The sequence below is a fragment of the Schistocerca serialis genome, chromosome 6 (genome assembly GCF_023864345.2).
Source record: "Schistocerca serialis cubense isolate TAMUIC-IGC-003099 chromosome 6, iqSchSeri2.2, whole genome shotgun sequence".
In the NCBI taxonomy this organism is placed as follows: domain Eukaryota; kingdom Metazoa; phylum Arthropoda; class Insecta; order Orthoptera; family Acrididae; genus Schistocerca; species Schistocerca serialis.
In genome coordinates, this window is record NC_064643.1 from 457,350,846 (window position 1) to 457,377,022 (window position 26,177).

The following is a 26,177-nucleotide window of genomic DNA, read 5'->3' on the forward strand; positions in this document are numbered from 1 at the left end:
TTAGTTTTTCGGAGTAACGTTTGTAATTTCAGAAAAAGTCGTCAGCATATAATAAGTGAATGTCATAATTTAAAAGAGGAAAATGAAAACAAACACATCAAAAAAAGTTTTGCATCATCTCGGTTCCGACAGTTCCGGAACTTGTACAGAAAATTGGAACAGAGATCAACATAAACATCACTTCCCCCCTTTTCATTGCTCATGAAAACCACAGATTGCAGGATGTACTGCCATACAGCGATGCCTTCGTATGGGGTTGTCCAGATTGCTGTGCACACCGGTACATCTAATACCCTGTAGCACGTCCTCTTGCATTGATGCATGCCTGTATTCGTCGTGGCGTACTATTCACAAGTTCATCAAGGCACTGTTGGTCCAGGTTGTCCGAGTCTTCAACAGCGATTCGGCATAGGTCCCTCAGAATAGTTGGTGGGTCACGTTGTCCATAAACAGCCCTTTCCAATCCCTCCCAGGCGTGATCGATAAGGTTCATGTCTGGAGAACATGCTGGCCACTCTAGTCGAGCGATGTCATTATCCTGAAGGAAGTCATTCACAAGATACGCACGACGTGGTCACGAATTGTCGTCCATGAAGGTGAATGCCTCACCATTATGGTGCCGATAAGGTTGCACTATCGGTCGGAGGATGGCATTCACCAGTCGTACAGCCGTTACGACGCCTTCCATAACCACCAACGGCGTACGCGACCCCACATAATGCCACCCCAAAACAGCAGTGAATCTCCATCTTGCTGCACTCGCTGGACAGTGTGTCTAAGGCGTTCAGACTGACCGGGTTGCCTCCAAACACGTCTCCGAGGATTGTATGGTTGAAGGCATATACGACACTCATCGGTTAAGAGAACGTGGTGCCAAACCTGAGCGATCAATTCGGGATATTGTTGGGCCCATCTGTACCGCGCTGCATGGTGTGGTGGCTGCAAAGATTGACCTCGCTATGGACGTCAGGAGTGAAGTTGCGCATCACGCAGCCTTTTGAGCACAGTTTGAGCCGTATCACGACGTCCTGTGAGTGCACGCAAAGCATTATTCATCATGTTGCCTTTGTTGTAAGGGTACCTCCGAGCCATAATCCGTAGGTAGCGGTCATCCACTGCAGCAGTAGCCCTTGGGCGGCTTGAGCGAGGCATATCATCGACCATTCATGTCTCTCTGTATCTCCTCCATGTCCGAACAACATCGCTTGGGTTCACTCCGAGACGCCTGGACACTTCCTTTGTTGAGAGCCCTTCCTTGCACAAAGTAACATTGCGGACGCGATCGATCCGTGGTATTGACTGTCTAGGCATGGTTGAACTACGAACAACACGAGCTGTGTACCTCCATCCTGGTGGAAAGACTGGAACTGATAGGCTGTCGGACCCCATCCGTCTAATGAGCGCTGCTCAAGAACAGTTGTTTATATGTTTGGGCGGGTTTAGTGACATGTCTGAACAGTCAAAGGGACTGTGTCTGTGATAGAATATCCACAGTCAACGCCTATGTTCAGAAGTTCTGGGAACCAGGGTGATGCAAAACTACTCTTGATGTGTGTATATCAAATTAATATTATGTGGCCGGTTAGGGTCTGAAAAGTGTACCTAGGTACAAAACTTCCCCTTACAGTAAATTCTAACATGTAGTGTCCTGAATCAGTATTCTTGCAACGTGGGCCACGGACGAAACTTGAGGCCGGCCGCGGTGGTCTAGCGGTTATAGGCGCGCAGTCCGGAACCGCGCGACTGCTACGGTCGCAGGTTCGAATCCTGCCTCGAGCATGGATGTGTGTGATGTCTTTAGGTTAGTTAGGTTTAAGTAGTTCTAAGTTCTAGGGGACTGATGACCATAGATGTTAAGTCCCATAGTGCTCAGAGCCATTTGGACGAAACTTGGAGCTAATTAGATGGGGACTTGATGGAAGAGTTTACATATCAAATGCATTTATACTGTCAGCGGAATAGTGGTTACTGAATCCAGGCACACATCCACAATTATCTTGCAAAAGGCTCTTTGAGTACTCATGTCCACTGGAATGTTTTTGCGTCTGTTTTCGTATGCTTTTACCCTTGTCAATTCTCGCTATTAATTACGATGGAACCGCTTCATTCATCACACGATTTGTTCCCACAATTAACCACCATATATCAGAGGCCTTCAGTAATCCTCGGCGTACTGTGTTGCAGGTATCGACGGTAGTGGTAGAAGCGTCATAATGGACAACAGTACCTGTGGCAACGTAGCCGAGGTGTCCCTCGACTTGGACCCGGATGCTGACGTCGAGTGCCCACCGGTGAAGGCCATGGTGCTGGTTACGTGCGGTAACGTGAGCAGACCGATGCCGTTCCTCAACGTCTCTACCGAAGTTCCCATCGAGTACGCGCAGCCCATGCTGGGCTACGCGATGCCCTTCCTGCTGGTGATCACCATCATCGCCAACACGCTGATCGTGGTCGTGCTGTCCAAGCGGCACATGCGCACGCCCACCAACGTCGTGCTGATGGCCATGGCGCTGTCCGACATGCTGACACTGCTGTTCCCGGCGCCGTGGCTCTTCTACATGTACACCTTCGGCAACCACTACAAGCCGCTGGCGCCCACCAGCGCCTGCTACGCCTACCACATCATGAACGAGGTCAGTCGCTTGCTTACATCTAGAACTAGTTGCAGCCACTTCATTTCTTGCGTAAAAGAGAAAATGTTCTGTGAGATACCATGCCATCTATTCTGTGGTGTCCTTTCTTCTCTATTTCCTCAAGTAAATGTTTGTTTTCATATTTCCCAAAGAAATCATATACATATGGAATATTTTCTCTGATCTCCATTGGCAGACGTAAAAGATAGCACCAGATATAGATAAAGACTACTCGAGATATGCATGTTTATGTGCTTACTGATTATTTTAGTTTTCTGTGTCTGGAAACCAAACGTGACAAGGGATTTTTTGTTGTCCAGCCACAAATCGTCAAGGTTGCCTCTCTAGTGACAGTTTGGACAAGCCAGGAAGTGTTAAATAACTTCCACAGCACCACCTTCGCACATGTCAGCATCCAAATCACCGTGACCCACCTGATCATATTTGTTTTCACTGGCGCCACCCGTGTTCTTATGTGGTTCGTGGTTCTTCATGTTTACCAGTTTGTTATGGGGTCCCAAAACACACACTTCTTGTGCTGGTGGATAGTCAGGTGGTGGTTCTCCAATGACGGCACTAAGAGCCTTTTACGAGATCTCAGTCGTCTAGGCCCACACTCAGTGCCAAAGAGAGGGTGTCTATCATCTCTCGTTTGTCTGTGACTCTCTGTGATTTAGTGAGAAGGTCTTCGGGAGCTGGGTCTCACAAGGCCAGCAGCTCTATAAAGATTGGGTAGGGGCGTGGGTTAAATACACACTGTTGTGATTCGATATGTTTCATTAAGCCTTACGTCGACCTTCTAGGCTTAATTCTAGTACATACTGGGTAGGCATTTTAAGTCGTTGACAACCACAGTACTTGGCCAGTGGTTCTCAGGATAGCAGATTTTGCTCCCCATTTGCAGTTAACGAGATCGCTGAAATAGTACTTCTGGAGACCACTTTCTGGCGGATCATTTCACGGTGGTGTCTGTATGTTGATGTCTGTATATCAGAGATATATCTAACGTCACGGCTAGATATATTGATTTATCTGTGTGTTCCTGGGCGGTATTGTCCAAGGAAACACTGAGCTTGGGGCTTGCTTGTCCATATCGAAGTAGGGAGCTCTTACTTGAGTCTTCGAAGAATTTGAGTTACTGGAGTTATTTTGACAGTATTCTGGCAAGGCTCTGAGTGGTGACTCCAGCTTCAGCTGTAGCTCCTCGAATGTTGTCCCCTCAGCTCTGACTGTAAGTCATCTGCATATGCGGAAGGCTTAGTATAATTATGTGTTGGTTGGTCGATATTGTATGGACTCAAAAGGCAGGGTACTAGAAGCCTGGGAAGCCACCACCGGAAACCTGTCTTCAAATGCTTAATGACTGATAAGTCTTAGTTCTTTCAACCATGTTACTCTGAAGAAGTGCGTTGGTATATGATGTAAGTGTATCGACGCACATACTCTACAAACCACAACAAAACGCGTGGCTAGCGGTATCTTCTATTGTACCAATAGTTATGATTTCTTCGCGGTCCAATAACGTTTGGAGTGCAGGTGCAAGTGCCTCTGTGCTCGGTGTAATTAATTTAATCATGTCCTCACAATTTCTTCAGGGGCGATACATAGAAGGCTGAATTCTTGACTTAGTATTGGTTCTTGAGATGTAAGTAGACTTTCGCAGGATAATTGGCATCATTCTTCAAGTGTCTGCCGGTCCGGTTTTTTTCAGCGTGACTGTATTCCTTCAGTCAAACAAAGCTATGACAAACGTGCTGTCGTGTAAGAATTCGTTCAGTAACCCATCTCAGTTTTATTTCATATGACGCCCACACACTTCAGCAGTGTTCTACGTTGTGATCCACAAATCTTTTGTATACTGATCGGATTTTCCCAGCCTCCTGGCAGTGACAAAAAGACATGTCTTAACCTTCGACTTAGCGAATGTGGTCACTTCATTTCATAGTGCTGCAAATTGCTAGAAACTGGTATTAGCAATAGGTGACTCATTCAGTCCGTTTCTCATTGACATCGTAGTCATGAGACACTACCTTTCATCGCCCCATTAATCTTACACTTCTGAACTTTTAAAGCAATCTCAGTGAGACAGATTAAGCTGTGTCGGATATGTTATAGGTACAATGAATGGCAGATTTTAATTTCTGGTAGTTTTTTTAAGTTTTCATTTCTTCGTCTTGTACTCATAGTCTTTTGAGCAGAATTACCGGTTTCATTTCTGCAATAACCACCTTGGGACTCTCTCATTCTGACGTGTTTTTTTTCAAGTGCTATTTTTAAATGGTTGTAACTTTTTTCAGTGCATCAGAATGAGAGATCCTGTTCCAAAAGCAATGTATGGGATACAAGAAAACAAAAAATTATGTACATAATATGATCGCCAGGCAAACTGTCATTTTATGTCAATTCTGTTTTAGTAAAATAGCCAAAAATATCCCTATATGAATGTGAAGGCTTATGTACAAGAATGTCATGTTTAACGATTCTGACAGACTGAGCTAATAGATGTCGAAAGCGCACTAAGAAGGGCAGACTGTCGATAAATACTGCTAAGTCTAAAGTGTTGGAATTTTTAATAATAAATGTAATATCTAACAACCACCTAGCATGGCACCTGTGGGAGCCCAGTCCTTTGCAGACTGATCAAACAGTTTCAGAGGCAGCTCTTTACTCCACGAGGCGGACAAAAGAATTGAGTGAAAGCTGATGACCACCGACTCTTTCAAAGTAGTTAGTACTCTGAAAACAGGAGATGGCGTCCTCAACCGGATGCCCCGATGTCAGAAAACTGCACCTCTCGCTGAAGAGTACGTGACAAAGAGGATAGTTTTCAAGTAGAGATTTACTCTAAGATGGTTAAATACCAGAAGGCGTTGTTGCTTACCTCTCCGCCCGAACCATGTTGAAGTGTCTGCTTAACGATTGAACTTGAATAAAAGTTGTATTAAACTGTTACTAGTACAAAACCACTGTCGGTACGGATGGAAAAGGTCATAATACATTCTTGATTTAATACCGATGTGTAAGGTTTCCTAACTTATGCTCTCCTCCAATGGAAACCTTCTGGATCACTGTCCTCTATGTTGGAGTCTAAGTCACTACCAGTTATGAGTGGCGTACATCAATAAAATGTCATCATTATCATTATCTACGACCATTTCAAAAAGAGAAGCCCATTTCAAAATCGCAGGTTGAAATATGCTTTCAGTAGCTGTCTCCAGGTATTCTGTGGGCTGCTCTGTGCCAGGTGATACGAGAACTTCCATATAGCCCTCTAGGAATTCCTTTTGTGTTTGTTTTTTTTGAGGCAGTGCATGCGCTTAGATTGGAGAAGGATGGGTAAGGAAATCAGCCATGTCTCTTTCTAAAGAGCTACTACCCCTTCTAAGAAATCAGCCTTACACTATTTAGGTAAACCTCTCGATGGGTGAATAAGGAGGCCAGTGTCACTGCTCTACTTCGCCTGGTGGTGGTGGTGGCAGTCATCTGCGCCATTACTAAACTAGGCGGCGACAACTATGGCTCAAATGATCAGAAGTGAAAGAGAAATTTTCCAGTCTCCACTGCATATGAGCACTATTACGTGGAAATTAGTGACGGACCAGGACTCGAAACCGGATGCTCCGCTTCCCTACAACGCCTGCCCTAACCGCCTCTACCATCTGAACACGGCTCTCGTCCAGCCGTAACTCCCTCATGCCGCACACTGCAGGCGATGTGTTCTCCCTTCATTAACTTCCCATTTTCTCGCAACTATTCAGCTGAATCCCGCAAGGTTTCCGACGAGTGAGTGTATCCGCACAGAACCCAGCGCTTCGCCCACAAAGCGAATATAAATACGTTCAAAGTATGCACCTGAGGAAAAAATCTGAAGTATATAAAATCAGTGAAAAAGCAGTCTAGGTCGCTACGGTTATTCTGTTAAAATGACCAGTTTCGGCCTAATCTTAGGCCACTTTCAGAACAGCAGCAAGAGTTGATGTTGGCGATGTCTAGAACAGTCAGGAGACCTCAGTCGCTGAAACTGAGTCTATTGACTGTTTTACACATCGTCGACTTCAGCTGATGCTGCTGTTCTGAAGATGGTCTAATGCTAAACAGAAACCGGTCATTTTAATAAAATACCCCTGATGATCTAGACGGATTTTTGACTGATTTTATGTAGCCCATAAAATCGCTGTTTTCCAAAAATGTTACCAAAAATTCTGTAAAATTTGAAGAATAAGTTTAATCCACTCTTCTTAATTCTCACGCAGTAGCACTCAGATGTTTGCATGGAAGAACAAAATACGCGATACTCAGTAATTCTCTAACATCCTTTGATAAAATATGCATACTACAACTACATGATACTGAAATGGCTAAAGACGCAGGGATCCGGAGACAGTAAGCGAGTGGGCCTACGCCCACCTGAAAAATTTCACAATTTTTATTTATCACAAACGACCTACGTAAGTCACATATTGTTAACCTGAGCACATTTAATTAATCAATTTTGCACTTGTCAACTATTATTAAACTCTAAGGCTTAATGTGCCAATGAGAAGATATTACCACTAATTAAAGCATCAACTTAAAACAAAAACTTAAGCCTCAATAATTAAGGCATTTAAAAGCCCAAATAATTGAACCAGAATTCTCATTTAACAAAACAGTTTACAAGATATTACCACTATTTAAAGCATCAACTTAACATAAAAAGATAAGCCTCAATAATTAAGACATTTAAAAGCCCACATAACTGAACCAAATTCCCATTTAACAAAATAGTTTACAGGCGCCAATAACCGGAAAAAACTTAGTACAGAAAGAATTGCAATTAAGCGCCCCAAAATCCAGCTTATAATTTATACCAGAATCGACGGCCAAAACCTACGACGGACAACTCGTCCTTAGCCTCTAAACATGTTTCAGAAGCTGCTCTAATCATAATTACATTCGGTGGAGTTTCCAATAGGTCGTTCCAGCAGATTTAAAGCTACAGTAGGACATTGAAGTCCTGCTGCTCTAAAAAAAAGCGACATTGGCACTGTACAATAACATCTAAAGAGAATTACATAAAATAGAATAGAAGCGTCAGTTTTGACCTCTACTACACTTCGAAAACATAAATGCATTTATGAAAATCAGTGTTGCGTTATATAGTTAAGTACATGGTCTCTGTGGCCGAGATCCACACGTTTAAGCTGAATGTCAGTTCATACAGCTTTACACAAAAGGCATTTACACCAAGATACATTCCAACCTTTGTAGTAGTTACGGACACATTAAAATCGCCAAAACACGCACAAGTCACTGCATGCCACACCATTTTCACTGAAATAAAGAACACGTAAATAATGAGGCAGACGAGTTCTCACGGCCACTACCAAACCTGGTGCACATCAGTAGTACCTTCACTTGCCTTTGGGTAAACTAAGCAGCATGACAGATGGAATCTCACCTTCAACTTCCGTTATATTATGAAAACAAACGCCGCAATCGTCGTACAGCAGGTACATTTCAGTGAAATACTTTCTTGATAAAATTCAGCAGGGAAACAGTCCAAACTAGCAACGGTATTGCCACGAAGGAGTCGACGATGATCTTTATATGTGCCACTCATTAGACACAGCTACCTCCAAATACGGAAACACATCACATTTCCAAGTTAGCACTGGCCGCTGCCGTGGGCAACGCTCATGTGCTCGCGCCTGCTAGCAGACTTCCGCTCTCCCAGTCCAACGTACTGCTTGCGCCGCCTTCCCTAGCGCCGCGCTTGCGCACCGACGTCAAAAGTCGAACATGTGGTAGAGGCGTCTACGGCGTCAACTCGCGGCGTGCCAAATAAGCTTCAGGTGAAACCACAGCCGCTAGCTTACCCACAATATCGAGAAGAGCGCATCAGTCATCTTCTCCTCCCCCCCCCCCCCCCACCCCCCCCCCCCCCACCCTTAAGCTATGAGCTGGGGTGGACAGCCCAGTTTCGTTCATTTTGTGTGTATCACCTTAACTAGTAGAAGCCAACCTCGGGGAAGATCAGTTTGGATTCCGTAGAAACACTGGAACACGTGAGGCAATACTGACCTTACGACTTATCTTAGAAGAAAGATTAAGGAAAGGCAAACCCACGTTTCTAGCATTTGTAGACTTAGAGAAAGCTTTTGACAATGTTGACTGGAATACTCTCTTTCAAATTCTAAAGGTGGCAGGGGTAAAATACAGGGAGCGAAAGGCTATTTACAATTTGTACAGAAACCAGATGGCAGTTATAAGAGTCGAGGGACATGAAAGGGAAGCAGTGGTTGGGAAGGGAGTAAGACAGGGTTGTAGCCTCTCCCCGATGTTGTTCAATCTGTATATTGAGCAAGCAGTACAGGAAACAAAAGAAAAATTCGGGGTAGGTATTAAAATTCATGGAGAAGAAATAAAAACTTTGAGGTTCGCCGATGACATTGTAATTCTGTCAGAGACAGCAAAGGACTTGGAAGAGCAGTTGAATGGAATGGACAGTGTCTTGAAAGGAGGATATAAGATGAACATCAACAAAAGCAAAACAAGGATAATGGAATGTAGTCTAATTAAGTCGGGTGATGCTGAGGGAATTAGATTAGGAAATGAGGCACTTAAAGTAGTAAAGGAGTTTTGCTATTTGGGGAGCAAAATAACTGATGATGGTCGAAGTAGAGAGGATATAAAATGTAGGCTGGCAATGGCAAGGAAAGCGTTTCTGAAGAAGAGAAATTTGTTAACATCCAGTATTGATTTAAGTGTCAGGAAGTCATTTCTGAAAGTATTCGTATGGAGTGTAGCCATGTATGGAAGTGAAACATGGACGATAAATAGTTTGGACAAGAAGAGAATAGAAGCTTTCGAAATGTGGTGCTACAGAAGAATGCTGAAGATTAGATGGGTAGATCACATAACTAATGAGGAAGTATTGAATAGGATTGGGGAGAAGAGAAGTTTGTGGCACAACTTGACCAGAAGAAGGGATCGGTTGGTAGGACATGTTCTGAGGCATCAAGGGATCACCAATTTAGTATTGGAGGGCAGCGTGGAGGGTAAAAATCGTAGAGGGAGACCAAGAGATGAATACACTAAGCAGATTCAGAAGGATGTAGGTTGCAGTAGGTACTGGGAGATGAAAAAGCTTGCACAGGATAGAGTAGCATGGAGAGCTGCATCAAACCAGTCTCAGGACTGAAGACCACAACAACAACAACCTTCTGCTTCGACACTGTCTGGTTTCAGCTAACTCAAGAAAGGTTAGGTTTCTTACGCGTTTTAAGGTTTAGGAAGGCGAAGATGACTAGGAACAAACCACTGATAGTCTTACATGGGCCGAGAAACTGCGACAACGCTATCCCCTTGATACCCTGCGCCCGTCTATACTGTCCCCAGATACTCTTCCCGTAGATATTGGCTCCCACCCTGAAGCAGCGCCTCTCTCTCCATTGTACCTATTAGCCTATCTGTGATGCGCAAGAGAAATGTTGTCTTTTGCCGCCTCCCATTTACACCTGACATCCTCATCCTCAGCATGCGCTAGCAATAGATAATTCAACGACCTCAAATTACTCAGCAGCGAATTAAGAGAGAACACGAACATTATTTTGGCAGTCATTGTCTTTGCTTTATGGCTGGCGGTATTAAAGGCACGATTAAACCAATTCTGGGACCAAGAACGATAATTTTCTTAGGAAGATTTCAAATTTCTGTTAACACATTACACAAAAGAGAGCTAAGGTTATACAACTCATTTGACACGTAACAAATGACACTATAAGAAACATAAGAGTCTGAATTCACGTGTCGTAAACGTGGGAGCATTGTCACGTACTAACACTCTAAGGGGTCCAAAATTACAAATAAAACTCTTAAGCGCTGGTTATTAACGGTAGTCATCGTTCCTCTACTATGCACCATCCACTGAAACCTTGTAAATATATCTAACACCACTAAAATATTACCAATTTTGGTGCTTGGGAGTGCCCCAGATAATCAATAAAGAGCTGTTCAGTAAGCAGATGTTCCCTGGTGGTCCAAAAAAAAAAAAAAAAAAAAAAAATAGAATAAAAATAAAAAATAAAGATTTAAAAAAACCTTCTGCTCTTAGTGTTAGGCATAGCGGCGGACTTGCGTTCTTGATATGGTCTATTAATCTCTTAATATCTCAGTCGATGCTTTTACAAGACAGATGTTCTTTAGTTTTCATCCCTGTTACGAAAAGCCCCAGGTGCCGCTCCCCCCTTCCCTCCCCAGCTCCACATAACGAGCGGTGAAAATAACTAAGCTTTTAGGATTACAGATCTTGAGTTTCCTATCGTAACAAGTATAGTAACATAGCATCCCCGACTCCAAGGAACCCCCACTCCAAGGAACAAACTTCGTCTTCCATTGTTTCATCCACCTCTAGCCTCTCCTGAATTTCGCACAACTTACTATCATGCTGCCGTCTCTCCGTAAGATGAACAATCAGTGAAGGAATCTCAGAAAGAACTGCTACTGAAACCTGCGCCTTTGCTTTTCGGCAGATTCCGGTATGTTCGCGTGAAATGTGTGACTAAGGCATCCACGACTTGGTTTTCTACCCCTGATAAATACTGCTTCAAACCAGAAGGCCGTTATTAAAACCACCCATTGCGTAATTCTTCCAGTGGAAATTTGGGATATTTATGGTACGTTCCTATGGGACCAAACTGCTGAGGTCATCGGTCCCTAGGCTTACACACTACTTAATCTAACTTGAAACACACACACACACCCATGCCCGAGGGAGGACTCGAACATGCGACGGAGGGGAAACGCGTGAACCGTGACAAGGCACCTGAAACCGCTCGGCTACCCCGCGCGGGTAATTTTTGCAGTCTTACGGGACCTGTCAAGAATCCAACTTAGTGTTTTCTTGTCATTTTCTAAGGTAAACGCATTATGCTCAAGGCAGAGCTTTAACTGGCCTTGGGCCGAAATGTCAGCCAAAGCTTCCAGATTGTAAACAGAAGAATTTATTTCTGCAGCTGACAAGGCTCTTGATACATAAGATAAATGCTACCGCTCTCCATCATTTTCTTGCAACAGAACGGCGTTAACGCCGGAATTGGGCATGTATGCCTGCACAGTAAACAGCATATTGAAATCTGGAGTATCCAGTGCTGGAGCACTGCTGAAAGCATGTTTCAAGGCATAGAAGGCTGCCTATTGAGAATCTCTTCTAAACTAATGAGCTGATTAAGCCGAGCCAAAAGTTATGCAAAAATGTGGATAACTTAACTAAAATAAATCAACTAGCTTATAAAATGGGCAACTCTTTGGTGACGGGAACTTGTAAATCGCTAGGATAAGGGCCTGAACTACAATAATTCCCATGGCTGACAAGGTATGCCCCGAAAACGATATGTCCTGCAGGCCAGATTTTCTTTCGATGGCTCAGCGCTCGAGCGTGCCTCCCTCACATTCCCGAACCCTTGCCTAAAATGCTCTAAATGACAACAAAAATTGTACTATAAATGACCACGCCGTCTAAGTAATTGTAAATGCACTAAAACTTTAGGTCTCCCATCACAGAATGTAACAGGCCAGAGGAAACTGCTGTCCCTGTACGTTGAAACTGTACGTTGAAACTGAAAAATGTGGCAGTCAGAGGAGAACACTGTCAAAGGCTTTGAATCTTCGGTGAAGTGTATATTGCAACAGACTTGGTTAAGATTCAACACTTTAAAAACGCGAGACCCTGAAAACCACGTGAAGTAGTTACGTGGATCAGGAGGTGGAATAGATTCCAAAATCATCTTCTGATATAAGGCATGGTAATAAGCGCACGGCTTACAGCCTACAATATTTCGTTTTCGCACCAAAAACATTGGAGCTGAGTAAAAGTAAGTGTTGAGATCAGTAAGTTGAATCTGGTATTGGTTCTCATTGTTAGCACGTAATCTGTCCATTAAGACTTCACGAAATTCATCTAGCAGCCACAGTAACTTCGCCGCCTACGTTTCGGTTGTGTGACCTACGGTGTATTCAGTATCACCAGCCAGAACACCAATTACACCAGCAATCTTCACTTGTTTTCAGAATCTGTATTTCTTTCGGCGTGTAACTTCAAGAACACACCAGTACCCGTATAATCCAGAGCACACTGAGTAACATGAGAAAAATTACAGCCGAAGAATTCCTCGCCAGTAACCCCTTCGGCAGTAATAAACTTTCTAGACTACGCAAAGTCCCCCAGTTCTTTTATAAAAAGGAGCCTGCCCTGCAGCATTTAATAAATTACCTGAAACAGAAAGGCAGTTCTTCCGAAAGGCATTGCAAAGTTTGAAATTTACCTACCTGGCGATATCTACAATACCAGCGGTAATCACTATTAAAGAAACATTACTGCAGTAATCGGCCGGCCATTGTGGCCGAGCGGTTCTAGGCGCGTCAGTCTGGAACCGCGCGACCGCTACGGTCGCAGGTTCGAATCCTGCCTCGGGCATGGATGTGTGTGATGTCCTTAGGTTAGTTAGGTTTAAGTAGTTCTAAGTTCTAGGGGACTGATGACCTAAGATGTTAAGTCCCATAGTGCTCAGAGCCATTTGAACCATACTGCAGTAATCGACCAAAACACAAACCGGTTCCGATCCGAGGGCGCTGCAGACAAAACGAAGATGCAGTTTTATAACGGTGCGCATCCTACGACAGCCGTTCGGTGGCGAAATGCGATTAATGATCCCGACAACGCTCGGTAGCGTCTATTTCTCGGACGCCGTCCCTGTGACCCCTCACATCCCTTGTGACCCACCTTGCCACAGCGAAACTACTGTATGTACTCCGAAGCAAGCAACGCTTCCGTCTGGATCAGCGGACACAGCCACAATATCTGACGTTCCCTCATACATCTGCCCCTGAATACGCCAACACTGCTAAACGTACGTTATCAGTACAATGCTCTGATGACTCTTTCATGGTCAGTATCCGTAAACACGCTCCTCAGTGAGTTTCTTTCGTATACGAGTTCCTAGATTTTCTTCCGAAGCCCGCGTAGTGACCCAGTAACCCTTTATATCTTCTCCAATTAGCCTACTTACTCGACCGACCGCTGAGGAATAAATGTTTTGAAACACCATGCTATAGGGAATCTGCAAACACATTAGCCCGTTTTGCAATCTAACAATTAACCGCAATAACTACCAATATTTCTTTAGTATTTTCAATAGGTTAAGTCTGAATACGATATTGCGGTGCCTGTGTTATTCCGAATTACTATATACATGCATGTCCGAACGAACATTACATCGTGATTCGGAATAACACAGGCACCGCAATATCATATTTATTCGCCGACACCGGGCAAGCTACTTTCAAGAAAATGTCTCCCCTGTACTGAATATACCTAATGGATGTACGAGTACACGTTGTAGACAGATGGTTGACGACATGTGGAGTTTAGGTGTAGGTGTGAGTCTTGAGGTTAACATTTTCCTGCACATCGGGAAGCAACTTCCTACAACAGGAACAGGCACCAGTTACTGCTCAAAGTGTCCTTACGGTGATGATTACTGGAGGAGTTGATGCTTCCTGCTAGTGCTGTTATAACGTATTGACGCGGCCGTCCTCAAATTCATTACAATATTCATTTCGTATTGCAAACTATTTTTTTTTTTTTTTTAATGAGTCAGTCCCAACGTCTTTCTTGCTCACATGGCCATATTCTCTGCAGGCTAAACAAGACAGTAGTTACCCAAACCACCCACCACTTGCTCACTACCTGGTCCGCCCGCCGAACAATGACGCAACCTGTTACCACTGAGCCGGTCGGTGTGGCCGTGCGGTTCTAGGCGTTTCGGTCTGGAGCCGCGTGACCGCTACGTTCGCAGGTTCCAATCCTGCCTCGGGCATGGATGTGAGTGATGTCCTCAGGTTAGTTAGGTTTAAGTAGTTCTAGTGTTCTAGGGGACTGATGACCACAGATGTTAAGTCCCATAGTGCTCAGAGCCATTTCAACCATTTTGCTACCACTGAAATTCTTAAGAACGCAGGGATCGGTGAGTGGTAAGCGAGTGAGCCCACTCTCAGCAGAAATATTTCACAAATTCGTTTAACACATAAAATTTTCATAAGGTATACCCTGGTAACCAGAGCACACTTCATCATTGGGTTAAGACTTCAAAATGATTATTAAACTCTCTACAATACAACAAATATTGTAAGTATGAAACGGATTAAGTTGACAATGAAGAGAGCCGATAGTGTAGGACCCAATAAATATATCGAAATAATCAGCAACCAGTTGCAGAAAAGAAATTTTATTTTATTTGCCGGCTTCAGGCACTTAGTATCCTTCTTCAGAAAACTATCACATTACTGGCGAGCGTCAACAATGAGATGCATGCAGCATATGGCTGTGATCATGCGGTTCATAGCGCCTTTTAAAAAATGGTATAAACAAACCAAACAGCTATTACAACTGCATAAATAGTATTGTTGACATTCACAATTAAAGCAGTAGTTACAGTCTTCTGAAGGAGGGCACTAAGTGCCTGAAATCTTTTAAGGAAAAAAATTGCATTTGTGCATCTGGTCGATGACAATTTGAATAAAGATAGTTGCTGAAGCTAAAGTACCACTAATTAAAGAATCAGTAAAAACCCTAAAAATCTAAATCCCAAATCATTAAGCGTATGATTTAACATCAAAATTATTTAAAATCACTAATAATCGTGTCAGAATCCGCTTTTGACAATATAGTTTGCAAGTGCCAACAGACAGAACAAACATGATGTACAGACAGAATCTCAGTAACACAGACCGAATTACAACTCGTAATTTATACCCAAATCACCGGCCAAAAATGGACGACGAACGTTAAGGCCTCAGTTTGAAAACTTTGTGCAGAAGTTATCATCAGGCAGTCTCAGTGGTTTCAAAGCCACTGCAGGCTAATCAAATTTTAGAGCTCTAGAGCAGAAAAAAGCAATATTACTACCGCGGCATATCATCTGATACAAATTACATAAAATTTTAGAGGAGCAGTTAGTTTTCATCTCTACCATATTTTGACAACATAAATGCATGTACGAAAATCAGTGTTGGGGTACCTAGTTAAATACAAGATCCTGTTGCCAAGACACACACAAACTGAGTGTCCGCTCAAGCAGCTCAACACAAAAGCCATTTACGGCAAGATACCCCCAGGCATTACAATAGTTTCAGATAAATTTAAATCTCCAAAACACGTATACCTTACTGCTATCACTCTCTTCAGATTTCAAATAAAAGAACACACAAATGATGAGGTCGCCGAGTTCCCTCGAACACTATCAAGATTGCCGTGCATTTGTTCATTTGGCCAGTTAAATAGCACAACAGGCGGGAGCGCACAATCTACTTCCGTTTTACGAAGATACTAATATCAGCATGGACACGCTACAAACCAACAATGGAAATGTCAACAAGCAACCGACAACATTATATGTGCCTCCAAACACAAGAACCGACCACCTTCTCAAGTTAGCGCTTGCCGGTGCCCCTGGAACTTTTTGCGTGCTCGCCGCTGGGAGCAGACTTCCGAACTATATCTCGTCATCAACGAATTATTACAAATAATGCAATCTTGCATCCAGTGAGGCCGGCCGCGGTGGCCGTGCAGTCCGGAACCACGGGACTGCTACGGCCGCAGGTTCGAATCCTGCCCCGGGCATGGATGTGTGTGATGTCCTTAGGTTAGTTACGTTTAAGTAGTTCTAAGTTCTAGGGGACTGATGACCTAAGATGTTAAGTCCTATAGTGCTCAGAGCCATTTGAACCACTTTTGTATCCAGTGATGAAAGAGTTGATGCATTATGTCAGTGAAATCTTTTAGACACTTCTGATACTAGAATTAATGTCCCAATATCTCCTGCTACCTGAGCCCACTGTACCGTTTACACCACTTCCGTCGTTCCACGCTTGCGCAATGTCTTCACGAGCGCCACAGGCGGAAGAGGTGTCTTCTCGCGACAGTTCGAGGAAGCTTCAAGTCAAAGCACCAACGCAGCTCAGCTACAGCATTGGTACGACGGTATCAGGTAGCTAAGATAATGTAACGGGGAATTGTGACTGGATGAGGGCTGGAAAAATGTTGGATAAATCCGCCACCGTGACAACAAACCAAAAGTTCTTCATTGTATCCCATGTAGACATTAGACAGAATCTTACAGCAAAGGCCAAAATTATGAGATCCTAAAATAGAGGACAGAACAGAACAGCTGGTACGCTAACTGAAGCACTCATATGTTAATACAAAAGGCATTCTGTTCAAATTTGTAGACTGCAAGCACTGCACACGTGCTGTCTTCTCTCAATGGCCGAAGATTGTCTCCTTGGTCAGTCTCATGTTTAGCATTCTCCGATCTCTTCTGATCTCTCTCGTTACGTTTTTGTCGATTTCTCTGTATCTGTGAAAGACTCATTCAGTGTTTCTACTCTCGTGTATAAAGTGTTCCGTTCCGAGGCTGCAGTACTCGAATAAAACTGTATAGAACGTTTTAAAAACGGTCTTCAGAATAGCTGTTTGTGTGCTTTTTCACAGTAAAAATTAGATAGTATGTTTATGCCTATTCAGTCAGAGTTCGGATCCAGATTAATTCCTGCGAATACATAAATTCATCCCGTGTAGTTGTTACTTTTCACAAATCATTATGCACTACACTTTTCGTGTTGTTTGTTTACAAAGAAACTTGTCAGGTTAAATCGTGTTAGTGGTACTCCAGTTTCCTGCAATTATTGTATCCGTTGAGAGATTTGCAACTAGACTGTTCGGTTTTCATAGTGTAGGTTGCCCATTCGTTCTGTGACAAACATCTCCCGCAAATTATGCGTAAAGGCACGTCATTAAGAGAATATTGCCATTCTTATGTACTTGGAAATTAGTACGAAGTTGTAAGAAAACGAAAGCTTTGAAATATGGCGAAATGTCCTGGGTATATCTTCAATCAGACATAAATCATTGGTGTGTGCCGCGTGGGATTAGCAGAGCGGTGTAGGCGCTGCAGTCATGGACTGTGCGGCTGGTCCCGGCGGAGGTTCGAGTCCTCCCTCGGGCATGTGTGTGTGTGTTTGCCCTTAGGGTAATTTCGGTTAACTAGTGTGTAAGCTTAGGGACTGATGACCTTAGCAGTTAAGTCCCATAAGATTTCACACATATCTGAACATTTTTTTAAACATTAGTGTGTGATATAGTGAAGTGCTAATCGAAAAACCTAAACAGAAGCACCACTAACCTGTACGTAATAATGCACCGCGCCTCTGGAGTTCCCAAGTATAATACTTAATAGTAACCTAATAGAATTAAATTTTCGTATGGATTACTTACTTACATCAAAATGATTTTCACAGAAATAAACGCAAGTAGTGACCATTACCTCATTTTGGTCTCTACGAACGAGTTTCAACCACATTTGAGGAGCGCCCCGTCCGCAGCTCGTGGTCGTGCGGTAGCGTTCTCGCTTCCCACGCCCGGGTTCCCGGGTTCGATTCCCGATGGGGTCAGGGATTTTCTCTGCCTCTTGATGACTGGGTGTTGTGTGATGTCCTTAGGTTAGTTAGGTTTAAGTAGTTCTAAGTTCTAGGGGACTGATGACCACAGATGTTAAGTCCCATAGTGCTCAGAGCCATTTGATCCATTTTTTGAGGAGCGCCGGAACTAAACCCGAAATATCCTCTTTTTTTTATTCCCTGTTTGAGTTGTAGGGGGGGAGATACGGTAGCAAATAGTATATCGCCTTCGAGTTTAACGAAGGCGATGTTGGCCTGATCTATTCGACGATGCCCTTTGGCTACACTGACTAAAGGATTCATAAGAAATACCAAATTAGGTTAACCTGAAGATGCCTGAATAAGGCGAAACGCGTCGTTGAAAAATAATAAAAATAAATTTGCAACCAAGGCTGTTTGTAACCAATACTGTTAAGCACTGGTTTGCTGTTATGCCACATATGGACTGGAAGAATTTCTATAAAATGACGTACTTAAGCATTTAATGTGATTTGTAGAGAACAGTGGAATACGGTGTTCCGACTGGTGGCGGCAGGTGATCCCGGCGCTGTTCCACACGGCGAGCATCTGGCTGACGCTGGCGCTGGCGGTGCAGCGGTACGTGTACGTGTGCCACGCGCCGGTGGCGCGCACATGGTGCACCATGCCGCGCGTGCTCAAGGGCGTGGGCTGGATCGCCGGCTGCGCCGCGCTGCACCAGTCCACGCGCTTCGTCGACACGGTGTACGAGCCGTGCGAGGTGCCGTGGCGCGGCCAGCCCGCCGTGCCCGTGTGCGTGCCCACGCTGTCGCCGCTCGTCGAGGCCATCACGCCCGACGTCTACTTCGTCTCCTACTACATGTTCCGCGTCGTCTTCGTGCACATGCTGCCCTGCATCTCGCTCGTCGTCCTCAACGTGCTGCTCTTCCGGGCCATGCGCGCCGCCCAGGTCCGGCGCAGGATGCTCTTCCAGGTAGGCCGCGGTTGGCTGCGTCCGCAACGTTTCAAAAACCCGTTACATTCTTCCTCCTATACCCGACAGCCAATTGCTGTTCGAAACGATTACGAGAAAACAGAGGGGTAGACCAAGCTGACGCTCAATTTTGGAGCCGATATTAATGAGGTTTCTTCAATCAAATAAAAATATTACTTAAACTGTGATAGGCCCTACTAAACCCACAGGACAGGACAGGTGGTTGGAATTGTGGAAAGGGGGCAAAATGAGCGGGTGCCAGTTACACTCGAACACATAACTTAATTTATTTGACAAAACGTCACATTACAAATTCTTGAACTTACACTACTGGCCATTAAATTTGCTACACCACAAAGATGACGTGCTAGAGACGCGAAATTTAACCGACAGGAAGAAGATGCTGAGATATGCATATTATTAGCTTTTCAGAGCATTTACACAAGGCTGGCGCCGGCGGCGACACTTACAGCGTGCTGACATGAGGTAACTTTCCAACCGATTTCTCATACACAAACAGCAGTTGACCGGCGTCGCCTGGTGAAACGTTATTGTGATGGCTCGTGTAAGAAGGAGAAATGCCTACCATCACGAATCCGACTTTGATATAGGTCGGATTGTAGCCTATCGCGATTGCGGTTTATCGTATCGCGACATTGCTGCTCGCGTTGGTCGACATGCGATGACTGTTAGCAGAATATGGAATCGGTGGGTTCAGGAGGGTAATACGCAACGCCGTGCTGGATCCCAACGGCCTGGTATCACCATCAGTCGAGATCTACATCTACATCTACATCTACATCTACATCCATACTCCGCAAGTAACCTGACGGTGTGTGGCTGAGGGTACCCTGAGTACCTCTATCGGTTCTCCCTTCTATTCCAGTCTCGTATCGTTCGTGGAAAGAAGAATTGTTGGTATGCTTCTGTGTGGGCTCTAATCTCTCTGATTTTATCCTCATGGTCTCTTCGCGAGATATACGTAGGAGGGAGCAATATACTGCTTGACTCTTCGGTGAAGGTATGTTCGCGAAACTTTAACAAAAGACCGTACCGAGCTACTGAGCGTCTCTCCCGCAGAGTCTCCCACTGGAGTTTATCTATCATCTCCGTAACGCTTTAGCGATTACTAAATGATCCTGTAACGAAGCGCGCTGCTCTCCGTTTGATCTTCTCTATCTCTTCTATCAACCCTATCTGGTACGGATCCCACACTGCTGAGCAGTATTCAAGCAGTGGGCGAACAAGTGTAATGTAACCTACTTCCTTTGTTTTCGGATTGCATTTCCTTAGGATTCTTCCATTGAATCTCAGTCTGGCGTCTGCTTTACCGAAGATCAACTTTATATGATAATTCCATTTTAAATCACTCCTAATGCTTACTCCCAGATAATTCGTGGAATTAACTGCTTCCAGTTGCTGACCTGCTATTTTGTAGCTAAATGATAAGGGATCTATCTTTCTATGTGTTAGCAGCACATTACACTTGTCTACATTGAGATTCAATTGCCATTCCCTGCACCATGCGTCAATTCGCTGCAGATCCTCCTGCATTTAAGTACAATTTTCCATTGTTACAACCTCTCGATATACCACAGCATCATTCGCAAAAAGCCTCAGTGAACCTCCGATGTCATCCACAAGGTCATTGATGTATATTGTGAATAGCAACGGTCCTATGACACTACCCTGCGGCACACCTGAAATCACTCTTACTTCGGAAGACTTCTCTCCACTGAGAATGACATGCTGCGTTCTGTTATCTAGGAACTCTTCAATCCAATCACACAATTGGTCTGATAGTCCATATGCTCATACTTTGTTCATTAAACGACTGTGGGGAACTGTATCGAGCGCCTTGCGGAAGTCAAGAAAGCAGCATCTACCTGTGAACCCGTGTCAATAGCCCTCTGAGTCTCGTGGACGAATAGCGCGAGCTGGGTTTCGCTCGACCGTCTTTTTCGAAACCCATGCTGATTCCTACAGAGTAGATTTCTAGTCTCCAGAAAAGTCATTATACTCGAACGTAATACGTGTTCCAAAATTCTACAACTGATCGACGTTAGAGATATAGGTCTATAGTTCTGCACATCTGTTCGACGTCCATTCTTGAAAACTGGGATGACCTGTGTCCTTTTCCAATCCTTTGGAACGCCACGCTCTTCTAGAGACCTACGGTACACCGCTGCAAGAAGGGGGGGCAAATTCCTCCGCGTACTCTGTGTAAAATCGAACTGGTATCCCATCAGGTCCAGCGACCTTTCCTCTTTTGAGCGATTTTAATTGTTTCTCTATCCCTCTGTCGTCTATTTCGATATCTACCATTTTGTCATCTGTGCGACAATCTAGATAAGGAACTACAGTCCAGTCTTCCTCTGAATGATGAGATGACAGACATCTTATCAGCATGGCTGTAACGAATCGTTCAGCCACGTCTCGATCCCTGAGTCAACATATGGGGACGTTTTCAAGACAACAACCATCTGCACGAACAGTTCGACGCCGTTTGCAGCAGTGTGGACAATCAGCTCGGAGACCATGGCTGTGGTTACCCTTGACGCTGCATCACAGACAGGAGCCCCTGCGATGGTGTACTCAACGACGAACCTGGGTGCACGAATGGCAAAACGTCATTTTTTCGGATGAATCCAGGTTCTGTTTACAGCATCATGATGGTCGCATCCGTGTTTGGCGACATCGCGGTGAAGGCACATTGGAAGCGTGTATTCGTCATCGCCGTACTGGCGTATCACCCGGCGTGATGGTATAGGGTGCCATTGATTACACGTCTCGGTCACCTCTTTTCCCACTGACGGCATTTTGAACAGTGGACGTTACATTTCAGATGTGTTACGACCCGTGTCTCTACCCTTCATTCGATCCCTGTGAAAGCCTACATTTCAGCAGGATAATGCACGAGCGCATGTTGCAGGTCCTGTACAGGCCTTTCTGGATACAGAAAATGTTCGCCTGCTGCCCTGGCCAGCACATTCTCCAGATCTCTTACCAATTAAGAACTTCTGGTCAATGGTGGCCGAGCAACTGGCTCGTCGCAATACGCCAGTCATTACTCTTGATGAACTGTAGTATCGTGTTGAAGCAGCATGGGCAGCTGTACCTGTACACGCCATCCACGCTCTGTTTGACTCAAAGCCTAGGTGTATCAAGGCCGTTATTACGACCAGAAGTGGTTATTCTGGGTACTGATTTCTCAGGATCTATGCACACATATTGCGTCAAAATGTAATCACATGTCAGTTCTAGTATAATATACTTGTCCAATGAATACCCGTTTATCATCTGCATTTCTTCTTGGTGTAGCAATTTTAATGCCCAGTAGTGTAGTTATCGGCTGAATACGCCACACTATCTTATGCCTTAAGGGCACAACCACTTTAATTTAAAAAAAACAGCTAAAAGCCATTATCTCAAAATTCAGACGCCAAAGAAAATGTTTAGAAGGCCGAATGCCTCACGTCAAGCAAGTTATATTATTTGGCTATAGGCACAAAAATCTAACACTTGATTAGGAACAACCTTAATTTAAAGACGGCTGAAGGTTCATGATTTAAGGCTCAATGTAAAATAAAATTTAAACAATAAAGCTTTATCTTAAATTAGGCTGAAGGCCCCAAACAACCTAACACTAGACAAGCAAGGAATTTTAATTCTAAAACGGCTGAAGGCCCGTGACTTGAAACACAACTAAAATAATTTTTTGTATGCAGAAGGCCCAAGGCTTTATCTTTAAACAATATTACAATCACGCTGAAGGCCCAAACAATCCTACACTTGAAAAGCAACGAACTTTAATTTTAAAACGGCTGAAGGCCCATGACTTAAAACACCACCAAAACAATTCAACTTTAAATCAAAACCATCCGCTATGAGCCATACAAATACACACAACAGAAAATAAGGAAAGGCAGGGCAGCTAACGGTGCTCAGAAGTTTCAGGGGTCGGCCAGCACTTGAAATACTAACAACCATTCTCGATCCGACGACAACCCAACCAACAGTCAATGGACCCACCGACATGGTAACTTGAGCTCCTCTCTACCAGCACACAACCAGGAGTTCAGTACAAACGTAAAAGGCATGGACGCCCACAACCAAGCATACATTAAGCTGTCGAACTACACACAGTGCTGGACAGTGACAACATGGTGAGGAAAGGACACTGCCTCAATTTACGTCAAGAGCCAGGGCAGATAACCGGAACGTTAACAGCAACAAGGAAGAAAATTCAGCTGGTACACTTCAATTGCCGCCCGGGGTGGCCGAGCGGTTCTAGGCGCTACAGTCTGGAACCGCGCTACCACAACGGTCGCAGGTTCGAATCCTGCTTCAGGCATGCATGTGTGTGATGTCCTTAGGCTAGTCAGATTTAAGTAGTTGTAAGTTCTAGGGGACTGATGACCTCAGATGTTAAGTCTCATAGTGCTCAGAGCCATTTGATTTTTTAACACTTCAATTGCAAATGACCAAATACAGTTAGATTCCACCAGACGGTGGCTAAACCTTCGCCAACTCGAAAACACACGTTGTTGCTCGCGGGAATGTCCCAACAGCCAACAACGAGAACCAAAAGGCACAATGGAACGGTCTTGACTTGCTGGTAAATTAAACCCAAACTCAACTTTCGTGTCCAGTGTCGGTGAACCACGGATCTCGTAGCGATTGGAACAGCCCCACACGCTCCGACATTGCGCAGAGACCACCATCGGGAAGTAATAGCAGTCAGCAAAGATAATACGCCAGGGCTTAAATCGATAAGCGCCGCTGCTGCCGCTTACGGCAGGCAAGGCCGCAACTCAGTGACATCAGTAATAGAAATTAACATAACGAGGGGGTAGTACAGTAAAAACAAGATGTCAAATGATATATGGCACGAACACGAGCCACGCACGGCTCAAGCTGACTTTAGACTTAGCTTTTACGTCCTTAAGATGATTATAATTAAACTTTCCCTATTTAACACGTTATAACACGGAAACTAATTGTCGTACGAGCATAAATGTCAAAGACATGGAGTAGAAAAATAATGCAGAATAAAATCAACTGAAACACTTCTAAAGTAATGCTAATGTACATCATATCATTACATACCGGTACCATTGCTGCTACAAAAGGGGCTCAGCGTGGCACCCATCAGTGTCCAGAAGAGTTTGAAGGCGCTGGATGTGTACCTCTCTTGATATGATGCGCTTTAGATCAGCACATGTGTGAATGCTCCCTTGGTAAACCCTGCCATTCAGGTAGCCCCATAGTCAGCAGTCACAGGGAGCGAGATCTGGTGATCGTGCCGGCCAAGCATTTGTAAACAATCGGCTGATAATTCGATCGTTTCCAAATGTGTTTCGGAGAAGCACGTGAACTTCATCAGCGATGTGTGGCGGGGTCCCATCTTGCATCAAAACTGTTGAGTTCAATTCGTATCTCTCCTGTAGAGCTAGTATGACATGATGGGGAAGTATATCACAGTAACGCTGGTCAGTCACACTGTACGTCTTTGGTCCTTGAGCACTAACCTGTACTGTGACAGGTTCGCCATACGCAGGAACTTCATGCTGATTGACAGAGGGTGGGGGGTGAAAATCCCCACATCCGGCAATTCTGAATGTTCGCCTTTACCCAACAGAGAATAATTAGCTTCCTCTGTGAATAAGATGGTCCAGGGCCAGCTCTCGTCGACTTCAGTCGCCACGTGAAACTGGAGAGCGAAGTCAACCCGTCGTTGTGTGCCGTGTGATGCAAGCTTCTATACTACATGGATGGACCATTTCAGAATGATTCGAAGCGTCTTCCGTACAGTGGACCACGGGATGTTCAACTGTCGTGACACAGCAGACGTACTGCCTGACAATCGGGAAGTGCGCACAGCGTTCTCTGCCATAGCAACAGCGATATCATCAACCGTATGTGGTGCAACTGGTCATCGGCCTCTTCCTGGAGCGACGCCCAATTTCCCACTTGATTCGAAATTCATCAAGCTCCGCACAGCAGATGAAGAAAGAGGACCCTTCCGAAACCCTTTCACCAGGCAATAATCCCGAAGTGCAGCTGCAGCGTTACTGTTGTTTTGATAACAGAGCTCCATCAATAATGGCCTGCTTTTTTTACCCAAGTTCATGCTGATACGTCAACTAGTGCACTGCGACTGCTCAGGTGTGTGATACCATGAGTCAAGGTGACTGATCACGGCACCACGTAAGCATAGTTGAAACTAAACGGTGGCGCTGTGACGCATGGAAGTCATGCACCCCGTACTCTGGACAGTAATACTAGCAAGTATCGTACTCGTACGGCAATTAGTTTCCACGTTATAACGTGATAAACAGGGAAAGTTTAATTATAACCATTGGTATTTTTTTTTAACTTAAAACTTGTACCCATAGGACACTGCACGACAGCGACGAAACGCCTTTCCTGAATGCAGTGGTGGTTCGTAGGAGCTCTGAATGCCACAAATGGTTCAAATGGCCCTGAGCACTATGGGACTCAACTGCTGAGGTCATCAGTCCCCTAGAACTTAGAACTAATTAAACCTAACTAACCTAAGGACATCACAAACATCCATGCCCGAGGCAGGATTCGAACCTGCGACCGTAGCGGTCTTGCGGTTCCAGACTGCAGCGCCTTTAACCGCACGGCCACTTCGGCCGGCTGAATGCCACAATTTGTAGACTAGTCCAAGATGTCGAACACTGCTTTGAAACTTAATATTTCGTAACAAAGTACGAAGGGATATTTTAAAAAAGCTTTTAACAAAACGACAGCACTCTCAAACAGAAGTCAATGTTTTTGACAAAAAAGTCGTTACTAAAACACGCACCAAAAATCAAAATCAAAATCTGTCAAAAAAGTCCTACACGCTACAGAAGAAAAAAACCCCGGCTCACAGGTTACAAAAATTAATAACGTGATTGCGTATATATTTCATATGTTACAACTCGCGCCAAGTTGAAAAAAATGTTATTTTGAAAAAGCAAGCGTTTACAATTTCAATTTGGGTTTTTTAGTACTGGAATGAAACAAACCTTTAAGTGGCAATGCCGACACTACAGAGTTGCTCTTTTCTTTTCGCCAAGTCGAAA

The 26,177-nt window shown here is 44.3% G+C and overlaps 1 protein-coding gene across 1 annotated transcript in view; it reads left to right on the top strand.

The window, feature by feature from the left end:
* Positions 1 to 26,177, top strand: part of LOC126484206 (sex peptide receptor) — a 104,384-nt gene that overhangs the window by 34,881 nt on the left and 43,326 nt on the right. Inside the window, exons 2-3 of the mRNA XM_050107619.1 lie at positions 2,185 to 2,633; positions 18,664 to 19,080. Of these exons, the coding sequence (XP_049963576.1) occupies positions 2,214 to 2,633; positions 18,664 to 19,080 (837 nt within the window). The 5' untranslated portion in view covers positions 2,185 to 2,213. The remainder of the gene's footprint in view (positions 1 to 2,184; positions 2,634 to 18,663; positions 19,081 to 26,177) is intronic.